The sequence below is a fragment of the Juglans regia genome, chromosome 5 (assembly GCF_001411555.2).
Source record: "Juglans regia cultivar Chandler chromosome 5, Walnut 2.0, whole genome shotgun sequence".
Taxonomy (NCBI): Eukaryota; Viridiplantae; Streptophyta; class Magnoliopsida; order Fagales; family Juglandaceae; genus Juglans; species Juglans regia.
This window is the reverse complement of record NC_049905.1, coordinates 4980638-5001364: the sequence shown is the minus strand read 5'-3', so window position 1 is coordinate 5001364 and position 20727 is coordinate 4980638. Positions and strand designations below refer to the sequence as shown.

The 20727-nt window shown below is 31.1% G+C and overlaps 1 protein-coding gene, 1 long non-coding RNA gene and 1 other non-coding gene across 3 annotated transcripts; 2 read left to right on the top strand and 1 right to left on the bottom strand.

Annotated features, from left to right (window-relative positions):
* On the top strand, nucleotides 1–129 carry LOC118348562. The gene has a single exon (XR_004801639.1). It is a non-coding gene; the product is annotated as a small nucleolar RNA snoR80 (small nucleolar RNA).
* Nucleotides 130–5527: 5398 nt separating this feature from the next.
* LOC108996234 lies at nucleotides 5528–8041 on the bottom strand. Its single transcript, XR_001996970.2, has 5 exons — nucleotides 7902–8041; nucleotides 7479–7550; nucleotides 7282–7366; nucleotides 6867–6901; nucleotides 5528–5760 (listed from the first exon to the last, which is right to left on the bottom strand). It is a non-coding gene; the product is annotated as an uncharacterized LOC108996234 (long non-coding RNA).
* A 1209-nt stretch (nucleotides 8042–9250) lies between these two features.
* On the top strand, nucleotides 9251–16437 carry LOC108996227. Its single transcript, XM_035690012.1, has 7 exons — nucleotides 9251–9392; nucleotides 12425–12913; nucleotides 13025–13180; nucleotides 14102–14194; nucleotides 14342–14392; nucleotides 14526–14962; nucleotides 15829–16437. The coding sequence occupies exons 1-7, from the start codon at nucleotides 9338–9340 to the stop codon at nucleotides 16435–16437; spliced, it is 1890 nt and encodes a 629-aa protein (XP_035545905.1). The 5' UTR covers nucleotides 9251–9337.
* The last annotated feature ends 4290 nt before the right edge of the window (nucleotides 16438–20727 follow it).

The following is a 20727-nucleotide window of genomic DNA, read 5'->3' as shown; positions in this document are numbered from 1 at the left end:
TGTATTTATGTGTGTATGTAGTAGTATATTTATGTGGGTAATGGCTTGGACACTACATTAACGTTTGTGGCTATCTTGATTGATGGTTGCTTTCAATACCATTTGATCCCGAAAACACCACATATATTATTTGTTACAATTGTTAAGACACTTATAAAAAAAACAAGTATATGTATGTGGGTATGCATGCATTTCTTTATGTGCAAAGCTACATCCTAATATTTTCTGCATGTATAACATGATTTGCTAGTGATAAAAAAGAGATGAGTAGATAATATTGAGTTGTGAGCATGCCTATTATTGTTTAGATAATATTGATTTAGATTGAGTAGAACATTAACATCAACACATCCAACCAAAAACAGAGATGAGTTTGTTGTTCTTTGTATAACAGATGAGGAATAAAACTTGTTTGCTGTTCTTCTTTGCAAACAAGAACACATAGTTTATTATGTTGCTGTTTTTCTTTGCAAAACAGAATCAGAATTTTATTTCTTTGTTGTTTTTCTGCATATTTCTTTGCTTTTTTCCTTTGATATTTTTCTACATATTTCTTTGCATACCAGATCAGCAAATGAATTTTATTTCTGACTCTAATTTGGAGCATATTTGTGGACTGTTTGCATGTCAGTTTGTTTAATTTGTGACAACATCAATTTGATGTTTTCTGGGACTTAAATTTTAAAACTTTTCTGACTCGTTGAAAATGTAATATTTTTCAAGGATGGACACACAAATTGATGATGATCCCTTCTTCACCACTCTATTACAAAGTGGATGAGAGGGTTGTATTAGCACCCCAACGCAACATTCTAATGTTGTGCTCAAAGCAACATTCAATGACGGTGAAAAGAGGCATCCTCCAAAAAAAGTTCAAAGGGGTGCATCTTTCACTGCAGAGGAGGATAACCTCCTCGTCTCAGCTTGGCTCAACACTAGTATCGATGCAATAAAGGGTACTGATCAAAAGTCCACGCAAATGTGGGAAAGAATTTCAGAATTTTATCATGAATATAAAAAAAAGAACAATGTCAATTGTTCTGTAGTTTCTTTGATGAATCGGTGGTCCTCGATTCAGAATTGCACAAATAAGTTTTATGCATTTTTAGCACAAGTAGAGTCATTGCATCCGAGTGGTGCAACGAAGCAAGACAAGGTATGTAACATTTTCCTTTAATTATCACAATTATATAGGACTCATTTATGAACTAACAATATTCCTATGGATTTCTAGATTGAGAAGGCAAAAATTTTGTACAAAAAGATGGAGAAGAGTAACTTCACAATGGATAATTGTTGGTGTCTTCTGAGACACCAACCAAAATGGCAGCAACACATCTCCACCCTAGGGAAGAGGAGAAGGCCACATGGTGAAGTTGCTATTGACACAGTGGAGGAGAACATGAAGGTTTTTGCTGAGAGACCTCTAGACAAAAAAGCTGAGAAAGAAAGGGAGATGAAGCAAAAATCGATGGAAGGCAAAGAGTCTGAGATTAGCATTTCCTTAGCTAAAATGACCTATGATAGAGCCACAACTATGGAAGAGCAGAGAAATACTGCGTTGAAGGCAGACCAAAAAAGCGAGAAAGTATTTGAATTAAAGAAGAAGAAGTTTGAACTAGAGAAGAAGAAATTTGAATGCAATATGATGATGCTAGATCTACGTGGCATGAATGCTATGCAACTTGAATATTTCCGTAATATTCAACACACAATTTTTGAGGAATCGAAGTCACATTCCGAAGGTAGATCTAACTCTCCTTCGACACCTTATTATGTAGATATCTAACTTCTAATATTTATAGAACATATTTTTCTCTTATCAAAAAAATATTTATAGAACATATTTTTTTGAGAATTTAGTGGCTGCCCAGCCACATGTGGGCTGGATAAATATGTGACTGGGTAGCAACTAATTTGTGGATAAATATGTGGCTGGCTATTTATTTGTGGGACTCTTGTATGTGACTCTTTTGTATTTGCACTAAGTTTGGGATTGTATTGCTGGACTTGAATGGGACTGTGCTGCTGGACTTGAATGGGATTGTGTATGTATTTATTTATGGGACTCTTTTGTATGGGACTGTGTTGCTGGTTTGTGTATGGTTTGTGTATATAATGTGTATGACTTGTGTATGGTTAAGAAGCTTGTGGTTTGAGTTTGTTTGTGAATCTCTCAAACCGATGAATGTATGTAGCAATTTGGGTGCAAAATATGAAAAAAAAAATAATCAAGTGTATATGAAGTGTATACACATTATGAATGTATGTAAAAATCTGGATTCATAATATTTTTTTTTATCAAATATTATTAAAATATATGAAGTGTATTTGTAAAATATGAAAAAAAAATGTCAAATATTATTAAAATAATAATATAATATTATTATTTTGACTTTAAAATGACTAGTCCAATGTGGACTCAGATAGTCAAAAATTAATACTATAGCCAAAATGTAAGATTCTAGCCAAATTTTAGACTTGGCAATGACTAGGCGGGTGGATATCCAAATAGGTGGATATCATTATCCTATCTGTAATCTGCCTTGCTTGGTTAAATATGGTTTCCTACCCAATCCACCCACCTGGTACCACGTGGGCCGGGGACTAGAACCCCATTCGCCGGCCTAGTTTTGCCCGTAGAAATCTTGCACACGATTACTTTTCTCCTTTGACTTTTTTTAGCCATTGCAAATCTCAATCCTCCTATCATTCTCTTCAATTTATATAATTAATGTGTTATTTAGATTTCTTCAGTTCTTTGCTATTATTTTGATGATGTTGAGTTGGTAAGCATGTTAGCATAATTTAACATGTTATTCTAAAATTATTATATAATTGGAATTTTGGATTTCCGGGGTTTGTATATTTATATTTATGCTTATAGTAGACCATTTATTTTGAACATCTCGGGCTCATTCTCATTTTCTTAGTTTTACAATTATATACATATATTGAATTTTTTAGTAGTTGTGGTGAATATAACTCATAGAAAATATATTTTTTGGCCGCAAGTGACTATTTGCGGTGAGCAGAGTTATTCGCAGTTGTGATGAAACTCCTAGCTGGAAATAGTTATTTTTTCATTGGAAATGACTATGTTATGGTTTTTGTGACCAATATTTAAGTTCTTGGTGGTGGAAAATATTTGCTGGAAAATTGAACATTTGCGACGAAGACAACATTTCGTTGCAAAATGCTTTTTATTGTTAGTTATGTTCGACAATATTGTGATGATAAGCTTTTGCCAGAAAAAGTATTTTACCAAAGAAAATTGATTATTGGTGACAAAAATATGTCACCCCCAAAAGCTATATTTCTTATTGCATCTCTTTAACTGGTCTGGAGGTTTTGTCCAAAAATATAACCTATTTGAATTGAGAGATGAGATGAATTGAGATAGTTTATGAATAATAGTGAGATTTGTAAGTTGAAATTTGTGAATAGTAGTGAGATCTCTCAATCCAAACCGGCTTAAATGTTGTTTTCCATGGTTCTGCCAGTAACTTGCACCTTTGTTTGCTTTCTTCCTTTAAATGGTACTTAGAGCACTGGTACTGAATTAGACATAGTCAAAATTTGGCTAAACTTTAGTTAGTTCGCTTAAAAAACAGCTACATCAAACTATCTATATCTACAATAAACTTGTCCACCATCTTCTTGCTGGATAAATTATTTTTTGGTCTTAAAAAATGAACTCAATAACTCATGAGTTTTGCTATTCCAGAATAAATGGAAGTCTTATACGATATACATTTGGCTATTCCAGAGTTTAGAATTTCGTTTTCACAATAAAAAAATAATAATCTAAAATACTTTTTTCTCATTTTGCAAAATTCTCCAATCTTCAAAAAGACTGTTAAAAAATTATATTAGTTGGAATAATATGAACATTAGAAAATTAATGTGTACTTTTTTAATAATAAATAAATATTTTAATATTTTTATATAATAGTGATAGATTTAGAGAGTTTATTATTTGGTATTGTTGAAAAATGGTCAGCTAAATTTATAAAAATAAATTTCCTAATCAAAATTTGTCCAAACCTTAACTAGGCCACTACTAGTGCTCACTTTTTTTCTCTGATATTTTTAACTAGTTGAAACTCAAATCCTAATGCTACATTTCTTTTCTTGTTTTTAAAACCACAAATTGTTAGTAGATAAGACTTTTGATTTCCAAGGAAAATTTTGAGAAAAAAAAATTATGCATATATTTTAAAGTTTCTCAACAAATTTAAAACACAAAAAGATATATTAAGTATTTATTATTTTTTACCAACTTTTTATCGGCCAAAATATGTGCATAGATTTTTAGTAGTTATCATTGTTTTTTAAATATATAAATTTACTCAAATTGATGCACTAGTTAATTAAAAAATTCCCTGAGTTTCTGGTATTCTACTTGAATCTCAGAAAATGTAATTTTTCCTTAGTCCTGATTTTTTTTGTAATAATTTTTCAACGCAAAATGATATTCGTTAATTAATTGTGCTATTAAAAACATTGAATCAACGACATATTAGCCCCCAAAAAACTGAACATTAAAAAAATAAAAGACACATTTACCATTCGAAAGTAAAGAATCAATGATCCTTAAAGGTCAGTACTGATTTGAATAAAATACTTTTTTTGTGGAAGAACATCTCAAGAGACAAGAGTAAGGGAACCAAACGTAATACCTTCCTTTCACTTTCCGACTCCCAAAACTTTTGGGAACTAATAACAAACTTTCTAATAGGGGCGTATACATACGAACCGAGTAAACTGGTCGGAAACTGATTAGACCGGCCGTCAGAGCATGGAACCGGCCGAAACCGACAGGAAATCGATCGGCTGGCGGTGGAAAATAAGCATAATTGATGTCGGCCGATTTGTTCTCAATTTGACCTAGTAAAAAATTGCTGAACCGGCCGACCGGTTTTACCATATATATATATAATTTTTTTTCATTTTATATGTAGGGGTGTTCATCCGGGTTCCGACCCGGGAACCCGGGTATACCCGGACCGGAACCCGGATTTTAAACCCGGGCCGGAACCCGGGCCGGATTAATCCGGGTCAGACCCGGGCCGGAACCCGGATTAATTCGGGTTTTTAAAACCCGGAAATCCGGGTTCCAGGTTGTACCCGGTTTTTTTTTTTTTTTTTTAATGTATGTAAAGCGTTTAGAAGCTTTTTTTTTGTTTTATTTTTATAAAAGCCTATAATTAAAATGTTGAAAAGTATAAATCTTCTATACTTATTAAAAAAAAAATTTAAAAAGTGTTGAAAATCATAATTTTTTTACAAAAGCATAATATTTTATGAAAACAATTTCTGAGTCATCATTAAATAGCATAATACTAACATTTTCCAGAATAATAAAAATATATAAAAATGAAAAACTAAAATGCATGCAATCCACTACATATTACACTATTTTGTTATTTACACATTACATTACATTGTAAAATACAAAACTACAATGATTTATATTAGTACAATCAAGATATTAATTCATCTGTAGAAAGGGAGCGTTATCTAAGCCATTTTACTAGTAAAATAACAAAAAAAACCCAGATCTAAGGTCTGAGACTAGAAACTTGAACTTTGGTGGACATAATGGATGAAACTCTTGCATCAGGTGCATGAAATTCACTGCTTTGAAAGCTTTTGTTGCCAACAGAACTTACAAAAGATAAACATCTCTCTTTCCAATTACTTTTCCGAAGTCAATATTGAGCATCCCACTATAAGGCTTCAACTTGATCATTTCTCCTGATTGAATAGTCAACCATCATAGCATCAAGTGCAAAATCGTGAGCTATCTAAAGAGAAAAGGAATTCTTTATTTGTATAGTTCTTTTGAAACTAACCTTTATTATATTTGAGTGTAAGTTGCAAACTTTTTCATAGGAAAAGAGGAAAGTAAACCGGTTTTAGCCTTTGAAACACATAATGCAATTGTTTAGCAAACAAGAAATGATGTTGCATTTGTATGTCATAATTGTATTTCTAGATAGTTAATTCTATTTTTTTTCCTTTGAGCATGAAGTAGTCAATCAAAAATCATGTTAGGATTATAGATGCATAAGTTTGGTGTGACTGAGATGAGAATACCAGGCTGCATACGTCAGAATGCTAGAATTAAGAAAAATAGAACTCATATTAACACAACCAAACTTAGCCTTAATTTGCAAATAATCAGAGACAACCACATGCATCTTTTTCTGTCATTTTATCCTAACTTTTTCTGTCATTTTCTGTCCAACCAAAATTTCTTTGGCCAAGTGAATGTTATAGGAAACATCAGCTTAGATAATGTGCAGAATATTTCCCAACCAGAACAGTTCAAATCTATTGTTAAGGAAACTTGAGGTATGAGTTATACAGCTTTTATGGAGACACATCTAAATCTCCAAGTTCAACTAAATATCAAGGGGCAAGTAAGTATATATATTTGTCCACAACTTCCTCTTCTATCACAGATTAGTTTTATCACACTAATTAACAACGCCTAACACCAATGATTGCGTCTCTTTTAATGGAATTCTCGAACTTTTATTATTGCAAAAGAAAAATAGAACAGTATAAGCCTCATGAATATGAAACTGTACCAAGAAAACAAACTAAATCACTAAAAAAAAAAGGATCATTTTGGCTGCCTAACAAATGATTGCCTTTAAATGCAGGCGACTGAAAGAAAATGAGGATCATCATTACCCTCATAGTGGTAACAGCCTGCTTGGCGCTAGTACTTTTTGCTGCCTTCATATATCCTATACTTAAATAGAATATATACTTCAACTGTAGGACATGTAACAGACTGAATGTGCATTAACATTTAAGCAAGCATGAGAGAGAGAGAGAGAGAGAGAGAGTACCTTCAAGGCTGATCTTGTACTATGGCAAATAAATCCTGTGAGACAAAAAGAAAAATCCATATACTTCAACTGTAGGACATGTAAGGGTCATTTGCAAGGACAATGGAAAAGAATGAGTCACTACTGGAGAAATATTAATTAGAATTAATTCAAAACCAAACAGTTTTTCATTAAACCTAATGATCTACGCAACCAAATACTATTCTATTCAACCGAGTACAAGGGTTTTGGTTTTTTTTTTTATCCCCTTTTTGTAACTAAACATTTTCTTGCTCAGAATGAAAATAAACTAGTTGCAACATATTTTTTTTTATAAGTAACTAGTTGCAACATATTAAGACATCCATAATCCCATTCTTATCTCTGATGATAAGGGTTATATGGTTGTACAGTCAGTAATCAAATCCTTTCTTACCTCCCCCAATTGCGGCCAAAGTCTGTTGCTGATCTGGTTTCTGACCTAACGAATTATCCAAGAAAAACTGCACAAATCTCCTAACCTAGGAATAGAACAAACAAGTTAAATTCTAAGATGGATCATACCAATTTCTTTGAAGCAATATGCTTAATCAATTACACTTTAATTGTTTATAGGGATGACGTGGCGCTTACAGATGACATGTCTCCTGTGGGTTGAAGTGCTTCAAGATCTACAAGGCTTTGAATAACCTACACGGTTGGTGCCTGTCAATTTAAGCTAAGGAGATCAGAAAAACTATCAAAAACCACCATCAGGAACAGAGTTTGGCTCTGTTTTCTTTCAGATTACTCCATTCAAACATTCACATCAAAATAAACCCAAAATCAACGGAGAGAACAATAATCCAGTTGCAGAAAGCAAGCCAAGACATGAAAAAATAGCAGATCAAGCAAAATAACAACATATAACAAACCCAAATAAATAAATAAATAAAACCCCACGTTTAAAAACAAACCCAAAACAGATTCTAATCCTTTCCCACATGCTTACACATCTAAAACAAATTGAAATAATAGCACCAACACAGAGAGTATGTAAAATGGAGAAAAACTAACCTTGGTTGTAGAAGTCGAAGACGGAGCGAAAAAGTAGAAGACGATGGCCATGAGGAATAGATCTTCGATCGGCAGAGGAAGAGTGATAGGAGCTAGGGTTTCAGCACGAGAGAGAAAGAGAGAGAGAAGAAGACGACGGAGCCACAAGTGAGAAACTCGAAGAAAAGAGAGAGAGAAACTCGAAGAAACGAAGATGAACTCGAAGAGAAGACTCGAAGAGAGGGGGGGACGGCTGAAAGCTAAACGAAAGAGATGAACGGGCAACTGGTACTCGACGAAGCCTTTTGTTTTTAGGTATAAATGCGGGTACCGGATTGGAAATCCGGAACCGCTTTAAGTCACCCACATTCGGACCGTATAGGTCCGGGTTTTATAATCCGGATTTCGGCCCGGATTTGATCCGGCCCGGAACCCGGAACCGGAAAACGGGTATCCGGGTTTCGGACCGGGCCGGGAAAAAATCCAGCCCGGATGAACAGTCTTATTTATATGTATATAAAGTTTCTAATACTTCGCTTTTATTTGCCAGCTTCCAAAAGTTGCGAGAATCAACTCTCCAATACCTTGCTTTCATTTAGCAACATCCAATACCTTGCTTTGAAATCCCCCCCTAGCTTGCTTTCATTCAGCAACATCTCTAATATACCTTGCTTTCATGATTTGACGACATAAAAAAATGAAGGAATAAATTATTAATTAGTGTTTGCAGATCTATTAATTAGTTAATCTAAAAGATCGTGTCAAAAGATCGAGTACTTTTTATATGTTTACATTTTTGTTTATATTATTTTTTTATGAAAAATAATAGTATGACTATTAAATATATCCACCAAATATGCTCATTCATATATTTTTATTTTTATTTATTTTTTCTTAATAGTTTATAAGAAAGTGACTATTAGTGAATTTATATTTATTTTTTATTTTTTTCTTAACCAAGGATGTTTAAAAAATGATTAAAGAAAAAAAAAACTCATTTGTACTAATTTACACATTTAGTACACATTTGGTAGTCACCCTAACTATTGTCATTTTTTTCACTTAGTGTAAAAACTAATGTTGTGTAGATAAAATAATACGTATGCAAGTTGTTCTTAATTTGAGCTCGTTTGGATAGTGAGATAAGATAATTTTAGATGAGTTGAATAAAATATTATTTTTTAATATTAATATTATTTTGAGATTTAAAAAAATTTAATTATTTATTATATTTTGTATAGAAATTTAAAAAAATTGTAATAATAAAATAAAATGAGATAAAATGAATTGAGAGTGTTTCTCGATGCAAACGGATTCTATATATAGTGACAGACCTTGTTCTTCGGTTCCTCATGCGCAGTGGGTATATATCTAACCATCCGGCCTCTAGGTTCATTGACTACGGGTGTGCAGTGGGATAATTTGTAGCGGCAGCTTTGGAACAGCACGCGTCATCCATGAACGATCCTAATCGTGAGTATGATCATCTACTTCGATCGTTGTTTGCATCAGGTTAATTTTTCGTTTCCATGCATCAATGTGGAGGCGAAGTTCAACTTTTAATTTGATCACCTAGCACTAGGCAACTTTTCTCGTCACATGCATCGGATCATTGAAATCGCTACTATAAGATCTTTCATATCTTATTTTTGTGGTTGAAAATATATAAGTGCGGTCCCTTCATGCTCTGTCATAGATTTTGAAATCTACCGGAGTTGATCCAAGACTTCAAACTATAATTTTTCTATTTTCGCATCTATCTTATTGTTTTTTCTTATTGCTTAATAAAAATTAAAAAAAAAAGAGTTCGTTCTTGGACGTTTATCTGTAGAGGTTGAGTCCTAATCTCTTTCTATGAAGGATGAGATTGAGTTTCTGTTTAGACATGATGATTTTCTTGTAATGTTTTTTGGACGTTTGTCTGTAGAGAATATCAACAATAGTAAAGACTAGGCTAGTCACAAAAAGAAATAATGTACTATGGTGCTCCAAATATATTAATTGGTTTATAAGGTAATGGTAATAAAATTAGTTAGTTAGAGAGATCAACTCCACATTTGGCTACCAAAAATAGTTGAAAGTATTTGAGATTTTTGGGAATTTGTTTGAAATTAGGTTTTGAAAAATGAGAGAGAAAAAATTAAATAAAAATATTTTTTAAAATAAGAATTTTATTAGAGTTTGTGAAAGTAGATAAATAAAGTTGAAAAATTGTTTGAATATAACTGTTTAAAATTATTTTTTGTTTTAAAATTTATAAAAGTTGTATTGATTTTTGTATTTGAGTAATGATTAGGTAATTATTTGATAAAACTATGAAAATTCGAAATATAAATTTTTTTGAGATGTTTGGTTTGATTTGGAAAAAATCTTGAAAAACCCTGAAAATTTCTGTGCAACCATGTATTTGAGCGATGGCATGTACATGATTAGAGCAGAACCGCGACATGGACGTCCTTGTCGGAGTCCAAGAAATAATTAATGAAGTTGGTGCATCAAGAATAATTAATTATATATGTTTATCTAGACAAGAAGATTAATTAATATATATAGCAGCATCACTACTCTTCATCGATGATTTTATTATCATCAAATGATCTTAAAGGATATGAGATAGTGATTTACATACTGTCTTAACCACAAATGAGACTAATTTCCTCAATCAATCATGAGGTCACGTACTCTTCATTGTGTTTGAATGATCCTCGTCTTTATATATATGCACGATGGTAGCTAGCTATTATCTATCTATTGAGATCCTTAGAATTCCTGTACAAAATCTGACACTTAAATTAATTTGGAAAAAAACATAATTTCTGAAATCTATGTTAATTATTGCTGATTACCATTAGGCATTGGGTCTAATATGGTATACAATATATTGACATGCATCAATCGTTTGAAAGTATTGATCTCTTACCTCCAGATAATTTTAAAAATCATCTCAATTAATTTTAAAAAAACTTTAGACACATCATGTTTGCTGCCAAAAAGTAAACAACTTAATTTTTCAATCCAAAACAAGTTAACCCAATCCATAACATGCATGCACATAGTAGAAGAAAACTCTCCAGGTTCACACAAATCAGGTCTCTCTCTCTCTCTCTCTCTCTCTCAATATCTGAATATGCACAAACATTATTGGAAGAAAAATAATAGGCTTATGATTGCAGGGAAAATTGGAAATTTCTCAATACCTTAGCTAAAGTTGATCTTGTAACTTAGTTGTAGTTCTTCTTGTCATTGAAACTTGAGAATTGAAACTTAGTTGTAAATTTCTCAATCGTATTTGTTGGAAAGCACATTTGGATATTGACCAATTAAGCATAGTATGCAAATAAATTGAAGATAGAGGATGATAGTAAAATGAAATAATAGAGAAATTACACTTTGATCTTCTCCTCAAACTACAGGTACTCATTTTACAAGGTGACCATCAAATTACTAATCCAACTTTATCTCTCAAACTTCTCATTTTTGCAATTTGCCTTCTCCCATTAAGATCCAACGGCCTTTTAGATCATACCAGTGCATTACTTATTTTTTAATTATCAATTATCTCAAAATCAACAATATATAGGATTTAATCAAGGGGTTAAATTACTTATATAATTTGGAGGTGAAGTGATAATTTGGTTAAGTGATTAACTTTATGAGTAATGCTAGATATAATTATGAATTATGCAAGTGCGCACTCTTTTTGAAAAAAAGTAGGATCTGCCATTAGAAAACTTAATTTTTCACGTGGATTCCTATTAATTCACTTGTTAACTACAAATATCATTTCTCTAACTTTATTGTTATTTTGCAAAACAAGTGATGACAATTTCAGGGATAATCTGTGATTTTTCCTCAAAATAATGACAAGTTAAAAATCAATAGAGATTTGATTAAACATCTTATTGGGCTTTGAATATTTGTGAGTGGTAAGTTGTACGAGAATGGCCAGAACAGAGCCCACATCGAACACTTCGTTCGTTGGGTTGCATCTTCAGAGAACATAAACAAACTGTTGCCTGTGGCTAATTATTTGGGCTATTTTAGACTGACAAATAATCGATTAAAGCCTAATCCATGAAAAAAGTGATACTATCAAATTTGAGAAATGACTAGTACAAGTCCTAATAGATAAGTCACAGCATAATACTTTTGTAAAAAGTGGACGACACGTTAAAAAAGTGTGAGGAAAACCTATATTTTTTAGTAGGATCTATATTTTTACAAATGGCTTATGCGATGCTTGCTTGCTATCTTGCTATCTGAAGTTGCTACCTACTTTTGTTTTACTAGTTATAATATAAGTTGCATTAATATCATTATATATATATATATATTAACATACGTGGATACAAAATCAAAACATGAATACAAAAGATGCATACAAAAGATGATATCGATATGTACGTAGTAGTTTGCTGGAAAGTAAGTAGTACAGGTGTCGGAGTTGTTTCGTTTAATTTATTTCATAAGTCTATGTATAATATGAAAACTGGAGATCAAAAAGCATATGAATTATCATGATGTATAATATATATGCATGGCAGGGCCAGAGATCTGGGAGGATGATTATGCTGCCTTAGTCGAGGCTGTGCGAATGGGTGACTGGCAAACTACGAGAGATTTCCTTGAACTCCACCCCCATGCATTGACATCAAGAATCACATGTGAATTAATGGGTGGGACGGTTCTTCACGTTTCTGTTAATGCTGAACATGAACATATTGTGGAGGAGTTGGTCAATATGATTTCGGAACATGATTTGGCAAAGCAAGATTATGACGGGAATACAGCTCTACATCTGGCATGTATTAGTGGGAATTACAGGATGGCAGAGTGTCTGATTACAAAGAATTGGAGCTTGGTCAGCATTAGAAATTCTGTAAATAAACTTCCAGTTAATCTGGCTATGGCCAATGGGCATAAAAAATTGGCTCGCTATCTCTATTCTCAAACTCCTACTGAAGATTTGAAGGCACATGAAGGCAGCTTTGGTGCTTCACTACTCAACAGCTTTATCTATAACAGAGATTTAGGTAACAAATATTACTGCATGTTTTTTCCTCTTCTAACCTTTCACTACGGTCATTGGATTAATTAATTAGATATATGTACGTATATACAACAACACATGATGATCATGAAAGATATGGCTTTGGATTTAATGGAGCGTTGTCCTAGTTTGGCTTTTGCCTGCGATCGATCAGGTATCTCTCCTTTGGAGGTATTGGCTAATAATTCAACTGAAGCACTCGAGAGTGGAAAAGGGATGGTGTTTTGGAAACAATGGATCTACAATCACTGTTAGTACTTGATCTTTTTTACCTCTTAGCTTTTCCAGTCATTGGGGTCTTTTACGTAAAAAAGAAATATCAAAAAAATAATTCTTACTTTTATACATCTTTTATAATTATATTTCATATCTCTCGCACGTACGTAATTAGTTGAGTAAATAATTATAGTTATATACATTAATTCACAGCTCATTTTACAGTCAACTATTATGATAGTGCAACATCATCAACAATACTAACGTACATTTGAATTTCAGATAATTTTGACATAACTACCGTACGTCCTATTATAACAAAGTTAATGTAAAAATATTATAAAATAATTATATATAAGTGTATCATTATTTTTAAATAACGTAGATACATCTAATCATTGGCATTCTTTTCGTGATTTAAAACAAAAAACACCAAACTCAAGAAAAGCTTTCTTAAAAACTTACAAAAGTCCATACCAGTATCTTTTTCATACTCAGATCATAGAAACATATCTCAAAACACTTCACAAGTTTAAAAATTTTATAAACTTGATTATAAAAATTTTAAAAAAAGTTTCTAATCCTAACATGCATTTTAGGTAATAACAAATTTGACTTTATTTGTTTTTTAAATGAATTGTTTATAAACACAAAATTATATATGATTGATGATTAAATAATGCAACTGGGATAATACCCTGCAGCCAAATAACTTGTATTAATACTTTTATTAAGTCAAATAACTTCATACAGCTTATTATCTTATATTATTATTTTTTACCTTTATAATGAAAATATTTTTTTAAGTATTTAAGAATATAAGAGGAAATCATAATCTTAATAGTACTGTGCATGCATGTTGCCTGAATTTTGCTCCTTCAAGATATAGATTAAAAAATATTATTACTTGGCTTTTATATATTTGCCTTTTTTTATTTTGGTGCATGGGGAGAAGGTATACATGTCGACATTTCATGTGTTCGTGCTGCCGATCAATTCCGTTTGAACATTATGCAAAATAATGGTCAAGAAAAAGCTATCGGATCAGGTACGTACGTGCGTTAATGCCTAAACTTAATTTCTTTTTATCTAATTTTTTGACTCCTGACATTAATGTTAATCAAAGTTTGGGCGGCTTCTTTTTCCTGTGGGAATAAATTAAGATGAGCAAGTTTTGGTTTTACTTAATTTGCAGTGCGAGCTGATCTATGGCGCCAACTAGTTGCAAGTCTCCTGAACCTCTTGGGTATATATATTGATATTGCATCCATATTATTTTTTGAAATTTGTTATTTTTTTATCATAATTTATTGTTTCATCCAACTTATAAATTAAGCCACATGCATTAATGTTTCGTTATTTCCAAATTAATTATACAGGATTCAAGCGCTTATATGAAATGAAGTTGGCCCGAACTCAATTCCAACTACTTCTGTCTCTTATGTCTAAATCGGTAACAACTTTTGATATTAGCTCAAGAAATCGATATATAGGGATTATTTGGTCCGCAATCCCCCAAGCTATCAGAAGCGGGAACTTTGAATTTTTTGTTCATATAATCAAAGAAAATTCAGACATTTTGTTGACGACTGATGCTGAAGTAAGAAGGACCATATTCCATTGGGCCGTCTTGCATCGTGAACATAGGATCTTTAACCTTATATACAGCTTGAAAAGGAAGAATGATCTACTAAATATGGTAGATTACCACGGAAATACCATATTACATATGGCAGGGATGTTAATAGAAAATACTCCTCTCGATAGCATAAGAGGAGCAGCTTTTCAACTGCAAAGAGAACTTCAATGGTTTAAGGTCAGCTCCATCCATCTCTCCCTACTGCTTTATTATTTTGCTCTCGACCATACACTCTTTAAACTAATCTGGAGATAGATTTTGAAAAGAGAGAAGGGAGAACAACAATAGTACCCTGAAATGTAGGTATAAAAACCTTTCAATTTTTTAGGTAAGAATTCATGACCTTAAGCCCATTTGTTTTACTTTAATATGTCTTAAAATCTGCATTTCTTACCAAATTTATTTCTAATATATTTTTTAATTCCCCTATATTAATGTAGGGAATGTGGGGTGGAAAAATCTGTATCACTTAACTTCAAAACAATGGTACTTTTCATTTTAAGAACTCTACTATGGAATAATCTTAATTAGAAACTTCAACCACTCTGCAAGTATTATATTTATTATATATAGAATAACTTTGTTTTGCATTCTATGTTTGTTGGTGTCACAAGATTGCTACTAAGCATGTCTTTATTATAAGAAAGCTAAAATTCTCACAGTCAATTTTTCAATACGAAAAATCAAATAAACTGATTAAATTGAAAAAAACAAATTACAAATTTGAAAAAAGAAACGGACATATATACAACTATTTTTACAATTCTTTGCACACTCATATTTTAAATGAATGAAATTTTTATAAAATAAATTATACAATATAATACTCTTTTATAGAAATACCCTTAAATAAATATATGGTTGTATAAAAATGAAAACCACAAAATTCATTATTCAAAAAGCCAAAAGATTAAGTGATCAAGGAGAAGCAATACCGAAAAAACATGATGATGGTCTCAGTTGATTGAATATTGATGGCTAATTCTTTTGCAATATTCTAGTTGCGAGTTTTTCCTGATCATATTTTTATTTAATAAATGCAGGAGGTGGAATGCATTTGCCCTCTCTCTCATAAACAAATGATAAACAGGGACGGTTTTACTGCGAGACAATTGTTTACGAAAGACCACCAAGATATGAGAAAAGAGGGAGAGCGATGGATGGACACGGCAACTTCTTGTACTGTGATCGGCACTCTCATCATTACCATTATGTTCACCGCAGCATTTACCATTCCTGGTGGTAACAATCAAGATACAGGCTTGCCAATCCTCGTGCATGACAAACTATTTAAACTTTTTATAGTAACTGATTCTCTGTCATTATTTTCTTCCTCGATTTCAGTATTGATGTTTTTAGGAATCTATACATCACGTTATGCAGAAGAAGACTTTCTTAGATCCTTGCCCAGAAAGATGATTAAAGGTCTTTTCGCACTCTTCTTCTCTATTGCAACTATGATGATAGCCTTTTCTGCTGCTCTTTTACTTATGTTACGTGAAAAATATTGGACCATTGCTCCTATCATTGGTTTGGGTGGTGTTCCCATTATTCTATTTGTATTCATGCAATTTCGCCTTCTTGTTGACATGTTTGTTTCAACCTATAGCTCAGGCGTCTTTGATAGAAAAATGAAGCTAATTTGGTTTTAACTTTTTACCTTATTTGCTGTAATGTTGTATTGATATATGGCAGACTAGGCAGATTGATGATTATTTTTCATTGGAACAAATAGCTGAACTTATGTCTCATATTTTGTTATTCCTATTTTACATTGATGTTCACCCAATATAATTTTATTGGAGTTTGATTTATTTTTTTTCCTGATTTAGGTAGTTATTCTTCCAAAGGAAAAATGATTTAAATCTCTAAAATCTTATATTCAAATTTGAGAACTTAGTGTGAGAAAAATGTTATTCTTGTTTGGAAAAAGTTTCTATCTCATAATTTTCATCTTATCACATATCTTTCTCAAATGTCACTCAAAAATAAATATTTTTAAATTAATACTTACAACTTTTTAATCATTATCGCCTTATAATCATTATAACATTTTCTCTCATTTTCCAAAACTCAAAAAATACTTACTAGGTACAAGCAGTTAGGCACACCAAACAGCATACCAACACTCACATAGCTTTTTTTATTACAAAATAAAATCGAAGAAATGTGTTTTTGAGAAAAGAATAAGATCCTCTGTCTTACGAAAAGTTTCATTAAACGAATGTCTTACATTTAACATTGGTGTGCAAAATCGCTTGCAAGAAGATTTTTCCATTTACAGATCATCTAATTACTATTTATAAAATTTTCATCTCATCTCATTCCCTTAAAGGATTCAATAAATGATCTCAATCTATCTCATTCAATCTCATCTCATATCAACATCAAAATACTATTTAAATACAAATAATTTTAAATTTTAAATTTTTAACTTTTTTTTCTAATTATTACAAAATTTCCAAATTTTCAAATAAAACATAAAAAATAATTCAAATTTTTTAAATCTCAAAACAAAAAATTATATTAAATAATTATATTTTAACAATATTGTAACTTTATAATATTTTTATTTAGCTTTTTCTATATCATTTTTTAAAACTCTATAAAACATCTTAACTCAAATAATTTTACCGTTATTCATAACATATCTCATTACTATTTACAAAATTCTCATATCATTTCATCTTTGTAATCAAACGAGGCCTAAATTAACTTTTAAATAAGCTCAAGCTTGGGGATTAAAATTTATCGTACTAGGAGGAGACTCCCATGGGGTCATTTCATTAGAAGATCAATTTGGCATTGATGGATATCAGATTACTTTTTAAATATCTTTTACAATTTGGAGTGACAAGAAAATAAATCAATTTCAAAATTAATATCCGCGTAATATTGCAAAACTATATTCGAATGCATGCCCCTCATCACCATTCCACAATGTTTATTACCCTTTAATGGTGACAAAGATAAACCTCTCTAGTCTATATTTAATTAAACAGCAATGTAACTCTTTTTAGTTAGAAAAATGATGATACAATTATTTTTATAATTCTATACACAATTTTATTTTAAATTACAGATGTTTTATAAAATAACTTATAAAAAAATATCATTTTACATAAAGCCATCAACTTAAAAGCATAATTATATAATAAAAAAATTATATATATATATGAAAAATGATAATTGCATTCGTGAGTGCGCAAACACTTTGTAATCACTTTGAAAAAAGTGAATAAATACGTGATCTACGTGAAAAAACTATAATTTTTTAATAGTAGACGCCACTCTTTTTTAAAGCGACTGTACGACACTTGCGCATTCTACGACTATGTAGCATTACTCTATATATATATATATATATTACTTGTTTATCAAAACTCTACTAGACACTGGAACTTCGGACTGGCTAGCGAAACTCGTCGGTCGTAGGGGTGTAAATTTAAATTAGAAAATCGGAAAACTTGTTTGGACTAGACTAGTTTTGAACCGATCTGGTCCAGGACCCATTCTTGTAACTGTAAAACTGGCCGGACTTGGTCCGGGACTGGGCTGAACCAGATCAGCCAGGTTGGGAAAAAAATTATAAAAGTTAATATAATATATATAAGTTTTATATATAATATATAATTATATATAATTACATATATAATTATATATTAAATAATTTCATATTATAATTTATAAATTATAACATAAAATGTTAATCTTAAATATGAACATTTGTAATTTGTTCGATCATATGTTATTAATATAATTATATAGAAGATAATGTTATTATAATTTATAAAATAAAAATTTAATTTATCATATGCTTTAAACATAAAATATATATTTAAATTATTAATAACATTTTATTTATAGCTATACTAAAATATAACAAATACTATATATTATATACAGCTAAATAATCGCTATACTAAATAATCACATATAAAATAATGATATAGTAATACTAATTACTAATACTAAATTACTTTACTAATACTATCATTATAATACTATCAATAATATAGTTATAATAAATTGAACTCACTATAACAATTAACAAACTCACTATAGCTATAGTTATACTTATAGTCTAATATAGACTATAGTTATATATTATTATAGTCTCATATATTATATAGCTATAATATTATATAACTAATATAAATAGTCTAATACAGACTATAGTTATTTTCATACTAATATAGTTATACAAAATCACTATAATTAATACTAATATATAGCTATACTAATAGTCTAATATTAACATACTATATTAGTATGAATTATTAGCATACCATTCACCTCTGAGTCATGGGTAAGGTATCATGCATCCAAGGTTCAATTAATCATTCTATTGCTATGTGTGTTTCGTTCTACTTTGGGGTTCACTGTGTTTAATGTTCACCTCTTAACTTAGTCCACATACTTTTATGGGCATACAAACCAATGCCATACTGTTTTAATCATGAAGTAACTCTTAGGGGATATTGCTTGTAGAGTTTCACTTTTTCCCTATGCGCTACCTAATGGAGAGCTTTATCTCTAAGTGTACTTAGTCTCTAATTGTTTTAACATTCAATGCAAAGTAACTTTTGTTCGTACAGATAGCTTGGAGAAGGTTTTCTATGATTATACGTTTTGATTTAAACCATGATAATTGTTTTTTAATCTCAATGAATATCACCTGACCCAAGTTATAGGGTTTTCTGCTTCCACTCAATATATGCCACATTGTTTAAAATTTGGTAGTTAACTAATCCATTTGAGACGCTTCTTGTGTAAGTGATGCTAGTTGACATTATTTTTTGACATAAGGTGAACATGTGAATCCATTTTAAAACTTTGAGATACAGTTCAAGATTTTTGCCAGATGCTTTTGTTGGGTTAGCAGTTTAGGGTAAGTGGGGTCATTGTCTTACCAAGTGGAATAAAAATAAAATTGGTCCAACTTCTATAATACATTTGCTCAAATACTACTTAATAACTATGTAAAATGGGGCTTTTTGAATAACTTTAGAAAATCTCAAGCTTCTAAGGAATTAACTCTATGGACCAAAGTCCAAAAGAAACTTGATTTTAAAAAAGTGTAATTATAAGAAGGTTTCAGCTAGCTTAGCCATGAGAAATTTTAGGGGCCATGCCCTATAAATGAAAAGTCAATGATTTACCTAATCGGTGTGATTTGGGTGCGTTACGTCGGTCTTGGTTTTAACCGGGCAAAAGACATGATGTGTTTGCACAGTCTCCAAGGTTCCTCATCCTAAAAATAAAAAACAAAAAATAAAATACATAAAAAGGATCGTGGCTTAGAAAGATGGGAGATAACTGCATTTTATTGTTTAACTCATATGCCCACTGGCCTTTATTTTTTTTTTTCTAAGGAAAAATCTGAACTTCTAAAAGTAAATATACCATAATGCAAAGCACATAATTATAATGTCTACTAATATTTCTATCTGGAGATTAAAGTAGAGCTTTGGAACTAACTAGATTATTAGGAGCATCAACCTCTAGATTGCTGTAAATTGACCCTTTTATATTGTTAAGTACATAAAGACCCACTTGCTATGGTTGCAAGTTTAAGATGCTTATTTGGTCTAAAAAATTCTGCTGGATACCTTATCAAATGTAACATTTTATTTAGTTCTCAAATTTTTTTGGTTGCTACTAGAAACTCTGTGGACAAACTTGGCATCATATAAGCATATAACCTCATCTTAAGCTCGCAATAGATGACAACACAAGTTTTCACTGAAGAAATGGGAAATATAATGGTGGAGGATACCCACTTGAAATTGTGGGAAAAGGATGCTAAGTATTGATTGTCAAAAAATAAAAATTATGCCCAATAAAGTGTGCCATATCACACTTTATTTTTCCTGTCTTTTTTTTTTTTTTTAACATATCCATATCAAATACATAATAATATCAGTATATGGAAGATATGT